The sequence below is a fragment of the Stylophora pistillata genome, chromosome 12 (genome assembly GCF_964205215.1).
Source record: "Stylophora pistillata chromosome 12, jaStyPist1.2, whole genome shotgun sequence".
NCBI classification, from domain to species: Eukaryota; Metazoa; Cnidaria; class Anthozoa; order Scleractinia; family Pocilloporidae; genus Stylophora; species Stylophora pistillata.
This window is the reverse complement of record NC_142530.1, coordinates 1,644,032-1,657,697: the sequence shown is the minus strand read 5'-3', so window position 1 is coordinate 1,657,697 and position 13,666 is coordinate 1,644,032. Positions and strand designations below refer to the sequence as shown.

At 38.9% G+C, this 13,666-nt stretch overlaps 1 protein-coding gene across 5 annotated transcripts in view; it reads left to right on the top strand.

The window, feature by feature from the left end:
• LOC111320842 (uncharacterized) overlaps positions 1-13,666 on the top strand; it is an 81,526-nt gene that overhangs the window by 28,413 nt on the left and 39,447 nt on the right. The window contains exons 47-71 of one of the 5 annotated variants that reach the window (XM_088740564.1): positions 60-113; positions 572-625; positions 1,350-1,403; positions 1,850-1,903; positions 2,556-2,609; positions 2,948-3,001; positions 3,503-3,556; positions 3,660-3,767; positions 4,642-4,695; positions 5,390-5,443; positions 5,689-5,742; positions 6,341-6,394; positions 6,576-6,629; positions 7,127-7,162; positions 7,622-7,639; positions 8,058-8,075; positions 8,194-8,229; positions 8,708-8,740; positions 9,279-9,347; positions 10,132-10,179; positions 10,272-10,407; positions 10,523-10,626; positions 10,882-10,944; positions 11,275-11,466; positions 11,792-12,178. In XM_088740564.1, coding sequence (XP_088596690.1) covers positions 60-113; positions 572-625; positions 1,350-1,403; positions 1,850-1,903; positions 2,556-2,609; positions 2,948-3,001; positions 3,503-3,556; positions 3,660-3,767; positions 4,642-4,695; positions 5,390-5,443; positions 5,689-5,742; positions 6,341-6,394; positions 6,576-6,629; positions 7,127-7,162; positions 7,622-7,639; positions 8,058-8,075; positions 8,194-8,229; positions 8,708-8,740; positions 9,279-9,347; positions 10,132-10,179; positions 10,272-10,407; positions 10,523-10,626; positions 10,882-10,944; positions 11,275-11,466; positions 11,792-11,941 — 1,659 coding nt within the window. In that variant the 3' untranslated portion in view covers positions 11,942-12,178. Of the gene's footprint in view, positions 1-59; positions 114-571; positions 626-1,349; positions 1,404-1,849; positions 1,904-2,555; positions 2,610-2,947; positions 3,002-3,502; positions 3,557-3,659; positions 3,768-4,641; positions 4,696-5,389; positions 5,444-5,688; positions 5,743-6,340; positions 6,395-6,575; positions 6,630-7,126; positions 7,163-7,621; positions 7,692-8,057; positions 8,076-8,193; positions 8,230-8,707; positions 8,741-9,278; positions 9,352-10,131; positions 10,180-10,271; positions 10,408-10,522; positions 10,627-10,881; positions 10,945-11,274; positions 11,467-11,791; positions 12,179-13,666 lie in introns of those variants that run through there. The other 4 variants (XR_015993813.1, XR_015993814.1, XR_015993812.1 and 1 more) reach the window with 4 other exon arrangements.

The following is a 13,666-nucleotide window of genomic DNA, read 5'->3' as shown; positions in this document are numbered from 1 at the left end:
GGTGGAGACATTCGACTTAACTTTTTTTTTTAAAGCCCTGATTCTTTGTAACTTTTCAGGGAGCCCGAGGAAGATACGGGAAGTCAGGAAAACCCGGTTTACCCGGTCCTCCGGTGAGTTGTTACGACATGATTCGTATATAACACCACTTTTCCATGTATCGTGAAAAGATGGATCACGCTTTCACATACGCACCTTCTTGAGAAAAAAAAATTGTTAAAAATTGCGACAAGAATAGGGCTTCTCAAAATCTTAAAACTATTGAAATACCATCCAAGACATAATTACTGCAGCCATATCTTAGTTATAAGTGGAATTGAAACATAATTTGCTAGTAACAGCTTGAGATATGTAAAGTGATTCCACGTTCAGAATTTAATTTAAGTTTCGTGAGAACTTTATTGAACGCGTCAGATACTTTAACTGACACGTTCCCTGTTTTTCTTGTAATTCGTGATCCAAATTGGCGTCCACGGTAACCTGGCCGCCTACTTTTTCTTTCTTGCCCTATACTTTCCAACTTGTTTACAGCCCTGCAAACTGGTATTGAATTTGTTTGGTTCCCCTGCAGGGAATGGGCGGTCAAGATGGTATATCTGGTCCCCCCGGACAGGACGGCCCGGTTGTGAGTGAATTTCAGCTTTTACAGAAGGGACTGTTTATATTTTCCTGTACCATGTTATAGACATAACTTACCTTAATAAAAAAAAAAAAAAAAAATACAAAAATCAAGGGATTTAAGGAAAAAAACATGACTTGTCGAAGAAGGCAATCCAAGAAGGTAAAGCAAATAAACAATTCGTCAACTTCCATTCTCCAGCCCTTAAATTGCCAGGATCTGAAAGGCAATCTTCCATACTAGAAACCTTAGATTACTTTTTTGGCGCGGGATTTCGAACTTCCAACAAGGCAGAGGTAAATATTTCTACTTTGTTAACTCTGGCGAAACAGTAAGTTGTTTAGTTGCTTGCTGTTGAATAGTATTTACCTTCTTACCGCTGAGCTAGCAGCCAGCACTCGCGAGAAGTATTTTCCACACGCGCGGTATAAAAGTAAGAGCCTCCCTTAGGCCCGAAAAAATGCACGGATATTTGTTCCCAGACATCATTTGTTCCGAGAAGCGAAGCTCGAGGAAAACTGTGAGCTTCGAGGAACAGAAAATGTCCAAGGACTAATATTTACTAATGTTTGGTATCCCTTAGTTGATCATTTGTATAGCTCTCGTGGTTATCGCCAGGTCACACATTCTATACACTTTGGCCATGTTTGTTTTTATATTTCTTTTGCATTTGACAGCAAAATGGGAAAATTTATCTCATTGACATTTAATTTTGAATTTTCTTTTTCAGGGCTTTCTTGGACCTCCTGGACCGATGGGTCCCAAAGGACATGTTGGACTAAATGTACGCACTTCTTAAACCCTAAATTTACCAAACGGCTCAATAACTCGACTTGCAGTTTTAAGCAATTTTGTAGAAAGAAAATTTTGAAAATTTAGGGGAATCAGATTTACCAGCTTATCCGCACGGTCGGTAGTGAAGAAGATATCCGATTTTGAATTTCAAATGATCTCAAATTATAAAAGTACATTTTGCATTGTCATGTATTTACTTTTAAGTCTGATTATTCATTTCATTCATTTATTCACCTTTACTAGTAGGTTACTTAGGTATTAGCTAGTCACACACGACCCCTCAAACATGTAGTGCTTTCATTCTCACCGTGTACATGTAAAGGATCTACGCGCCTCGTTGGCTATCTATCATCTCATATCCAACGCGCGCTCGTGGGATAATTGTTAAGAATAGGACTATCATAGTTAAAGTTAATGCTCTCAACCTTTTTATAGGGCTTTAATGGTTTTGCAGGAAGAGGTGGAGCACGAGGAGAAGACGGTGAATTGGTAAGGTGTTAGTCTTTGTTTAGTAGGGGTATTTTTGTTCTTTTAACGATCGTCATTGGTCGATGAGTCATACGGTGGAGAATGTTTTGTTTAGCCATTTTAGGGCTAGTTGTTTTGTTCGTTTATTTAAAACTTTTCAGCTTCCAATTTCACCACTTGGCAAGGATCATATCGGGTAAAGGTAAAGTCTGTACTCGAGGCAAGTGAACCATCCAACCGAGACTTATACCGCGCTCTTTAGCATGAACCGACTTGGAGTATTACCACTTCCCCCTGGATAGGATTTGCTTAGGGTTAAGATTAGGTTAGGATTAACCCAAGGTTACCCCCCGCCCCCGTATTTCATCAAGCTTTTCTTAAAATTCGCCGGAACCTATTTATGCCCCTCGGTGGAGAGAGGCACTGGTACCCAATAACACTCTTGGGTGGAGAGAGGTACTGGTACCCAATAACACTCCTGGGTGGAGAGAGGCACTGGTACCCAATAACACTCGTGGGTGGAGAGAGTATAGTGTTTCGCCCAAGAACACGACACAATGTCCCGGCGAGGTCTCGAACCAGGACCTCTCGACCCAGAGACCAGCAGCCGCGTCTCCCATCGTATCGAGCAAACAAAGTTTTGATTTACGAAATATTTTCCTTTTTATTTCAGGGTGATCAAGGTCCAAAGGGAGCTGATGGTATCTCTGGGGAACCTGGTTTAACAGTGAGTTGATCTGGTTGAACATGGTTTTGGTTCTTATGGTTTCACTCTCATGCGCTGATTTACATAGTGGGCCCTGACGGTAAAATATTTGGATCGAGGTCAGCGAGGACCGAGAGCCAATTACTCTCCATTCTAGCCTGAACTCAGTCAATAAGTACTTTACAAGATGACCGCTTTTCTCTTTCTTTCGTCCTTTGTTCTCTCAGCTCGCATACCGTAGGGTCAGACTTTTTTCCAACCCTGCTCCCCTCATCACCCTCATTCGTGGGGCCGCATGGGTCGTATTAGAAACCTTTCTTAATTTACGTTCCAATTCTTTTATCTTCCGTGTTTTTTAGGGATATCGCGGGAAAACTGGAGATCCAGGACCGGACGGCCGCCCAGGGAATGATGTGAGTTTGTAGCTCAAATTTTATTATTTGTTATCTTCTTTGGATGGTTTTGTTGGCTCAGTTGTTTGGGTGTTATGCATTAGCTATTTCTACTTGGTTGGACGGGGGAAAATGAACAGGGAAATCTTTTGTTGTGTCCGGTAAAGGTTTCAGGTGGAAGTTTTTTTTAACAATATTCCTTGAGTTGAGAAAAATCTGCATGTATGACTTGACGAATTGCGTCTAGGCGCTTTCCAGTTTAACATGAGCCTTGCTTTTCTCGTCCAGAACAGAGCAAGATACTTTAACCTCAGCAGGTGGTACACGCCTGGATGGTATGGGAAAAAACTTGGACATTAAGATCTATTGCGATGTTACACTGCGGCGAGAATAATAAATCTTTGCAGCTTTACCTAATCGTAGACCTATGTACATGGCTACTTTTTCTTCTCTCTCTTTTGATCTCTCGAATTTTGTTCTTTCATTATTCCTTATTTATTACTACTTTTTTTTTTTTTACAGGGTCTTCCTGGTATAGACGGTACACCTGGACAGAATGGCGCCGCAGGAGAACGGGTACTTTTTTCGCAAACTTATTTAAAATACTTAACAAACGTTAAGTTGTACACGTGATAACTGTATCAGCATTTTACGGTTAAATTTATTGCTTTACTTTCAGGGAGATCGCGGAAGTAATGGGACTGCTGGAGCTCCAGGACCTCCCGGTGAAATGGGAAGACTGGGGGAGCCAGGGGATAAAGGCATTCCAGGGCTCTCAGGTGACCCGGTAAGACCTTAAGCATGAATCGTGAAGTGCGAACAGTTAACTCATGTTACGTGTGAAATATGGAACGTGGGATGCACAAGCTGAGAAGCACTGAGCGTGAGATGTGACATCTGAAGAAAGGAATGTGCTTTGTGAAAGAACTTCGTACAGCTTTCCGCATAATGCGGTATCGCTGCGCTGTAAAATGAAATTTTGTTCATATAAGAGTTATTCTTGGCCACCTTCTAAGCAGCTTCGCACTGTTGTAAGAAAATCGCCTGGTTGGATGAGTGTCTGAGCTTCTGCTGAATACATTCACTGCCCTTCCCTGACAAACTCCCGTTTAAAATCAAAAGATCCAAAAAGACCCCCTCTAGCCCCTCCTACCATAAAAAAATAGTCTAACAGGAACGTAAAGGGGAATTGAGAATTCCTATATGCGTGCTCTAAAATTGGCTATTTAAATAACTTAATTAAGCATTTTTGTGTTTAAAGGATCGCCACAACCACAAAAATAGCCACAAAAATAGTCTAACAGGAACGTAAAGGGGAATTGAGAATTCCTGTATGCGTGATCTAAAATTGGCTATTTAAATAACTTAATTAAGCATTTTTGTGTTTAAAGGATCGCCACAACCCTAATAATTGTATCTATTAACTACCTCTTTTCAGAGAAAAAGGTGTGAAGTGTTATAACTAAACGTACCAAGATAAATGTTAAAAATAGGAATTTTTTTTTTCCGGTCACCACTGTAACTTTTCTTTCGCACCTTTTTAAACCTTACACGTTTTCCACGAATAGTGCTTCAAGTATCACTATTAATAAACTAAAAGACGTGTATTCCTAGTCAGATACTTGTGCCAGGCAAGTAATTTTCGGTTGTCTTTTATCAAGGGTGATTTGGGTACCGAAGGAGATGAAGGGGAACCTGGACAGAAAGGACGAACTGTAAGTTATCCTGCTTCGTAAAGAAAATGCATGTAAACATCTTTTCATCTTGATGAAGTGCACTACGGAGCTAGGCTCTTAGGAAAATCAGCATATACCTGCAAAGCTCCTGTATCAAAAATTTAGGGTGCCAAGGTCTCAAAAGCGTTAATAAACGGACAATTCTTCAAGTCTCCCTAAGAAAAACGCTGCTTGCCGTTGTTTGCCAAAACCCAGCCGGACACGAGAACTCGACAGATGTTCCTTGGAAATCGGTGTAGCCCTCCTTTCTCCATATATGCTAACCCTACATCAGATTAAAACGTGTCATTTATTTACACTTATTTGAGACCTCGTGTCAGAGATCGAATTCCTTTTCTAGAGCTGCATTTATGTCTCATGTCAACTAATTGTGTTGCGGATTGTATCTTCTGAATATTGTGCCTGGTTTGTCCCATCAGGGCTGGATTAAGGATTTGGTAAAATTCGCCCAAAATTCCAGTCGAAGGCTATATTGTGGTTACCCGTTTTTGTTTTTTTTTATTGTTATACATTTGGAGTCAATAAGATGAATACGTTCATATCCTCGCTTGGCACTCTCGAAAACCCCAACCGATTTATTTCAATTCCGCATTTAAATTTGTACCGTAACTTCTGGTTTGCTTGAGAACAGTCTATATCTTTTCCTTTTCATTCATTTGAATTTTACATTCAGGGTTCAATGGGAGCACAAGGAGATGAAGGAGAGACTGGGCAGCCAGGCCGGCCGGTAAGTGTACTTTTCAGTGTTGGGTTAGATGGCTCTCTAAACCAATGAAATGAATTGATTTATTAATTAACATTAATTTCTTCATCTATTGAATGAATATATTTTTCGTAACCAGATGCCATTCTTTAACATTTACCTATCAATCTTGTATGAATATCTGGATTTGTTGATGTCTTTGTATTCCTGTACGCTTAACTAATGTTAACAAAAAACGTTTCGGGTCTTATTTTGCTTCACATGCTTAGGGCGATCCAGGATTGACAGGGCTACCGGGAATACCTGGTCCACCTGGAGATATGGTAGTTAATATTGATATCTACTTATAGAAAGGCTGCTTCGGTAGAATGGCTGTGGATTTTGTCGTGTTTACATGCAGCTCATCATTCGGATCGCAAAGTAACCTTGAATTATGTTTTCGAAGAAAACATCTGGTACTTGCTTGTTGTATGAACGAAGTCTAGTTTATCCTCATTCATTATTATCTTCATGTGAATTGGTAATCGCCACAAATATACTTTGGATTGGTAGAAAGCTTCTATTATTTGCTTGGTAGTTGGAAACACGTCACTGCTAGTTATTGTGCTAATTTATTTGGATTGAGTGATAAAATCAACTCTCGTTAATCAAACCGTTGAATAAGAACCGATTGACATCTCCGGTACAAAGTGCACAGAACACGACTTGAAATGGTATTAAGAAAATTATCAAATACTACAATGGCTTTTGTTGTGAACTATGACGTGAAATTTCATTTTGTTTTAATTTTTAGCATGTGATAACCTCACGGGTTTAAGCAGTAACAAATATTTTATACGCTTATGGGCTTATCGGCAATTTTTGAATGGATGAAAAGTTTACTGCTTTGTGTTTTAAAAGAAAACAAAAAATGTTTTACAGGGCTCGATAGGGGAACCCGGTCAGCAAGGATCAACCGGCCCTTTCGGACCCAAGGTGAGTGACGCTGATAAGAAGCTTTTGATTGGTTAGTTCAAAGTTAAAACCAACAAGAATGGAATTAAGATATCGCCTTATTACTCGATTTTATACGAACGGACTTATGAATATAAATATTCATCCTCACTCCGGTTGGGAACGAGACTGTACTTATGTAATAGCTGTCCTTCTATTTTAGGGCGTGATGGGGCCTCAAGGACCACCAGGCCCTCCCGGTTATGGCGGTGAGGAGGTAAGATGAATATGCAGATTCTTAAGCCTCACGGACTCTCGCTCACAGATTTAGAAATGGTAATTTTGAGTAAGGACTTTTTTTTAAGGCGGCGAGGTGGGTGGGGGGGGGGGGGGGGAGAAGCCAGGGCCTCGTTTTTGGATAGTGTTGGTCATGTTTATGATCGAGATCGAGGTATCAAAAGGTTTGGAATTCAAACAATAAAGGTAGCAGGAAATGAAATAAAATATAGTGATCTAGGAGCCAAAACCTGCTCTGCTCTTCCTTAGACTGGGATTTAAAGAGAGGTTTCGGACCCTTGAATTTGCCTGGACTTTTGGAGAAACAGGCCGTGTCCATTCAAATAAGGGTCATAAAATTAGCGCAATTGTCATGTCGATACAAACTAGTTTGTAAGGTGATGTTATATTGCTATACTGATATTAAAGGCTGAGTCTTTTCAAGCACATTATTGTGCGAATTTGCACTGTATTTATGCTTTGTAAATTTACGGCTAGGGACGAATTGGGCCAGAGGGCGAATATGGTGACCGAGTAAGTGTTCAATCTGTTTTTTTTTTACCTAGTTACATAAAGTTAGAATCACTCGAAAGATCTATCTTGGAGTCAATTTATCACTCAACGCCATTCTACATCACTTTTTCTTTTGTAAACCGCACAAATTTAAACATTTGAACGTTTCCTTTTTAACGTTCTACATGAAATGTTTTTCTTAAATTCGAAAAAATTAGTCCTCACCTCACATTTCTGTCACCTCGAGCCACAAACTTTGTTTCCACAAAACGTAAAATATGGTGGATCTTCATTTTAAAACTCGTGCAAAATTTTGATGCTTAACGGTATCTTCCATCTTCTGATTACATCAATTTAGCGGCTTGGGGGTAATCGATAATCAGCAAGAAAAAATTGAAGAGAAATAACGCCTTGTTTTAGTGACTACATAGATTTGTTAATATAACAGAGTGATAATTTTTTTTCTGTGTTTTTCCTCAGGGACCAAGAGGACCTGCTGTAAGTCCACCCCTCACACTAAGTAGGAGTCAAAGATCATTTCTATAATATGGTGATGGTCCAGAGACTTCACAACATACCTTTGTACTGGACTTTTACAGCCTCCAATCACTTTTTTCGGCCTCTATTTTACGTTGTTAACCTTATCACTGAAAAGGAACGTTTTAATTTGGTTTGTGAAGTTAATAAATCTGAGATAGGCCATTTGGACTTTATATTCTCTGTCATGCATTTCTCAATCCTTTCCTCATCCTTCCATCAATCGATCCATTTTCCGTACATTGGACTGATCGTTTGCCCCATCGGTCGTTCGTTCTCTAAACTATTCACTTAGTACTGTTTCGTTTTTCATGAAAAGAGAGATTTTTAAGTAAAACGTGTCAAGTAATACGTGATTTTGGTTTCTTTAACTTTCTAGGGGGATCAGGGACTTCCGGTATGTTCTATTCCACAATTTATTGTTATCCTTAGTGGTATTTTCTTTATACTCTTTCCAGTTTTTTGTTGTTTTTGCGCTCTTTCTGATGCTTTAAATCATTTGTTGTTGTACACAGGGTGACCCAGGCCCACCTGGTCCGCCTGGCGAGAAGGTATGTAATATGTGCCAATACGTACATATGTGATCCCACTATTTTAGAGTCGAAAGAGACCGTAAGTGAAAGTGCTCTTCCACGGTTTCTCAATCGTGAAACGATAGATAATGTTAATTGAACTGAGTGGAGTGCAGTTTGAACCAAAATCACACGAGTGATTTAAAAATCGAACTACATCCATTTTGAAATCGCAAAATTCAGTCCCTTAACATCGTGATATTTTAGTCTGTACACACATTTTATTGATCCAGAACGCAGCTGGTTTGTAATTTGAAAAGTTGCAAAAGTTGTCTTTCGTTTTAATCTAATTTGTTTGGTTACTTTAAAATTTTATGGCTGGTTGTGTTTTAGGAAAGGTTTTTCATTGGCTGGGGAAATATGCGATTTACACCTGGTTTAAGATTATTATATGAAGGTAGTGGTGAATATGAACGATGATGACATTTTTTTGATACCTTGTCCTCTGAATTTGCAGGGGCCTCCAGGGCAATATTTCTACCCGCAGCCGGTATGTTAATGGTATCTTTCACAGCTGTCATTTTTGCTCGTGACACGGCACGCTTTTGAGGGGGGGGGGGGGGGGGGGTAGCGAGCTGAAATGAGAACTGCAAGGAGTCTAGCAGGTCAACTTAGAAAGTTAATAGGGAACGAGAATCGGGACAGTGGAAAGCTACAGGATTAATTAACTGTGGTAGAAGTACAAAAAAACTTTCGGAAACGGTGAAAAACATAATATAAAAATTACAGTAAAACCTCCCTAGTTTCCATCCTCTCTTTGTTTCAGTTAGACTATTTCGAGAAGAGTATTCCTTAAGATAAAGAAAGTCTATTTTGAAATGTGCTATATTTGTATGAATGACAGTTGAAATTCACTTTTTATGTTCCCTTTAAACTTTAAATCGTTCATGAAAACGTTCATATTTAAAAGAAAAAGAACGACACTGCAGTTTTTGATGGGAGCTTCCGGAACGCGGTTGACAGTCAGATCCAAAAATCCTACAAAAAACAGACCTCCTTTTTCTTAACATTTGTCTCATATATTTTAGCCTGGTATTTCCACCGGAGGTAACAAGAAAGGTCCATTCTCCAATCGTCGGCTTTACTCGAGTAACCAGGTAACTTAATTATTCAATTCTTTTGTTTGCTTGATTCAGATGCAGTGGAACTTATTGTTTTAGATACACCTGTACAAAAAGTTATACAAAAATTAGTTTCTACTGAAAAAAAAGGTTGTCCTGTCGGCTTTGTATCTGTTAAAAGGCTGATAGTTTCTAAAGAAACTGTTTGGGGCTGCGTCAGTGGGGGTAACGAAATAATTTGGATATATCAACAAAGTTGAAATGGTAAACTGGCCACCGTAACGATTACAAAAGCTAAAGCTAAATCGTTACGGTGGCCAATTTACCATTTCAACTTTGTTGATATATCCAAATTATTTTGTATCTGTTACATTTACAGAAGAGAAAACCTACTTAGGGGGGTGGGTGGGAATTTTTCAAGTCCCATGGATATCGGTGGCCCCTTCAAGGAGGGTCCACTGAAACTTGGTCGACTTTCAGACTTGTGAGAAATGACTCACCTTAGCTTTTACTGTAGGCGTTCTAAGGTAGCTGCTGCTGTGGCTACTATTCAGGGATGTAGCTAGAATTTTCTTTCGGATTCCTACACATGTATTTCGTTGGCATAACTGGCATTTTTGCGATGATAACTGTCTGTTTTATTGAGATGAGTTGGCTTTCGATTAAAAAAAAAAACAAACAAGCAATATAACTCTCAAGTTATCCTCTCTCTATTTTGTCCATTAGGACGGAAAATTGTTTATCTGTAACTTGCGAGCTCGTGTTGTGGCTAACATAAAGAAAATAATAATATATTTTGATTTCGTTTTTCTCTCTTAAGGAAAGTCACAAAGAAACCAACACCGCTGAGGATCAACTGCAGTTAGACGTGGGTGACGTTTTCACTCAAAATTATACCTAAAATGTAATCTGCATTTTTTGGAATTAATAACCATTTGCTTTACTCTTGCCATTTATTAGATGTCACAAGTAATTGATTACTACCTGACCGCTCTTAACCATGTCGTCGAGAATTTCAGAACACAAAATGGCACCAGACGATACCCTGCACGTTCATGTCGAGAGCTTCATCTTGACTACCCTGAGCACCCAAGTGGTATGTAAAAATTAAATTGAGATTATATTTCGTTTTTTCATTCGCTCAAGTCCAACCAACGTCACTGGAAAAATTCCGGAAGACCTTTGGGATCTGACTGATTTCTTTATTTTAGGAAGATACTGGATTGATCCAAACGAAGGTTGTACTGATGATGCAGTTCAGGTTTATTGCGACTTTGAACAGCAAGTCAACTGCATCGAACCCAAAAATCATAAGGTTTGAAATCTTACTAAACTTTGAACGCCTCTTTATTGTTAACTCTTAGTAGATTATTTTTAGGAAAATGTTATAAACAACTCTCTTTATGGACTATGTCGCACGAGATTAAATACCTCCCTGTCTTTGGGTTGATGGAAAGAAATTGAAACTGCTTTGAAATTTTTGCAGCCTAAGTTAAATACTCTGTTTCTTGATTATCAGTAGAAATGAAACTCGTTATCTTATAATCGTCATATTCCTTCTCTCTTCTAGATCACGATTCCAAGCCTCTCTGCCAATCAGTGGATAAGCGAAGTCAACCTTCCAACAGAAACGGTAACTTGATTAGACGAATGAGAATCGCACTTTGGGTTGATTGAGGAACCAACTAAGGCTAGATAAATACGTTTTGATTGCGGACGAATTTGGGATATCGGAAAGGGGAAAGTGGAAATGAACATTCCACCACGGAGGATCTACAAGTGATCCATTCATTCTGATCAGGATCCGTCTGATTTGTGGTATGGAATCTGAAATCCACTCTGGTAGGCCACATTTTACTTGAAATATTTCTTTGTCGGGGTATTGTTGGTGGGATAATGAAATGAATGATTGGAGATGTGGTCACTCGAAAAACTGCTTTAACTCGGTTTTTTTTTTCCTCAGTTTGAATACAAGGCAACAACTGGCCAAATTAATTTTCTTAGACTCTTGAGCAAAGGAGTTTACCAGAACATAACGTATTCATGCTTCAGAGAAGACGATAATGATTGCACCATTGAACTTCAAGGAGAAAATGACATGGAATTCAGATCATCTGAGCAAACCAAGTCCAGCTTTGTTTCCACAGACTCAAAGGTTTGGATTAATCATTATTTTTCCATCTACTGTTTCTCCTTGGCCATGTTTCTATGTCTTCTCGTGTCTACGTGGCCTTATGGCTTCTTTCCTTCGTTTCGTCGTTCCTTCTTTCCTTCGTTTCTCCGTTTCGTTGTTCCTTCGTTGCTTAGTTTCTTATTTCCTTTGTTTTTTCTTCCTTTGTTTCTTTGGTGTTTCGGTGCCTCTTTACTTGTGCTTCGTCTCTTCATTCCCTTGTTTCTTCGTGTCTTCGTCTCCTCTCGCCTTTCTTCCTTTCTTTATTACAACATATACTTTCCTATTTATAATTTATCTGTTTATTTAGGAGAAAGAACTATCCGGTCGTCGAGCAGTCATGGAAATAAATACAAACCGCACAGGTGCTTTACCCATAGTGGACTTTGCCCAAACTTACGTCAGTGAATCAACAGGGCCTTTCCGTCTTGAGATTGGGCCCGTGTGTTTTATGTATTAAAGTTATGGATTTGAAATCCCGCTAGTATTTTACCTCTCTTAAGTCAAAGACAACAGCCAGGCCATCACTTTAGTATATTTTGAAAACGTTTCCTAATTCGATGTTATCGTCTTAGCATAGTACGTTGAAATTGAAAGAATGAATCTTGAACGAAAACCTTTGTGTTTTACTAATCTTACGCTTTATTATTTAAATTATAGTAAAATCACAAACCCTTGGTTGTGCTTTTTCCTTTCATTTTTGTCTTCCCTTCCCTCATTTCAAAGTAATGGTAGACCTCACAAATTGTATTATTTTCACATCCGCCATTAAGACGTTTTCGTCAAATTATGACTGCCGCGTTTTTGAAATTACAAGGAGTAACCCATCATTTGCTTATTGCCTTTAACTGTGCTTAAATTCTAATTTACTCTTAATGGTGGAAATGGAGGTTTTATGGTTTATGGAGCATAGCTCTCTACTAAACCTAAAGCTTGTGAATCCAGCCGATATTGAGGGAGGTCACAACAAAGACCTTGTTTCCATGTTTTCCTTTAGAAAAACATCCTGCCCTGTTTTCTGTCAGAGTGGAGACTTGCTATTTAGTGACAGTTGTTAAGGTATTAACAATACACATTACTTAAAAAAAAAGAACCAAAAAGCCAAAAAAAGAAAAAGGATGGGTAAGTGGAGACAGGAAATAACTGTGCTTAACATGCGTCAGTCGTGGTTATTTTGGTCTCGGTCGCGCGCAACTCGTTAGCATTATGTAATAAATTGCTCAATAGGACGGGAAGATTATATACTCCTTTAATGCGGATGCAAAATAAGCCAAGTTTTCCGAATATAAACATAGAAACATGTTAATCGCTTCACTACCAAGATCTCATTATCCATCCTCTGCATTCTGAGAAGCATCTCTTACAATCAAAGCCCAGAGAATTTTGAGTGAATTAAAAATATTTCCCTTAGATTATTTTCTTTTTACTTCTCGTCACATTTGTATTTGGGTTGATATTAGAAAAAGCAGTTTTTATTTCTGTCACTCTTGTTCAAGGGTGGTGATGCAGCGATCCAATTAATTTACATTTTAACCTTTGAGATGGAATTTACGAACGTGCTCAAGTTTTTGCTTTAATTTCTTAGATGTCTTACACTCTTCTTTTACGTTAATAAATTGCTCGTATGGACTGTACGGTGTGCCCCTATGGCGTCACTGCTCTTGTGGATGGAAGACAGAGGATAAAGTAGAGCGCGTGGAATACTATGATATCCTGATAAACCTCATCTAAATTGAGTGTTCTTAACCCGCTAGCACTGGCGGTAGAGTAAAACACGTAAACTTTGACTTTCGGTTTAAACAGGATGCTTGTTTTTTTTTTTTCCCGAACCTTCTTGTTGCTTGAAACACTGTCATGACTGTTTTTCTTCTTCAAGGATTTCAGCATCACATGTGACCCCATCGAGAATTATATGCGGCTTAAGAAATCTTCAAAACACAAGCTCTTCCGCTTGCTGAACGGATTGATTCTTTCGGAATAATCTATAAATAGTCTTCCGTAGAATAGACTAAAACAGATGTTGAATGTGGTTTCTATGGTATGACAACAGTGGATTACCACAGCAGCTCATAAGTCGTCCGATCTTTCCGGTGTTTAAACAACTTGACATCAGGTTCGTCTTTAACTGAGCCTTCTTTGGGTGGGTCATGCTCTGTCAGCCAAGAAAAATATTATGCTAAAATGA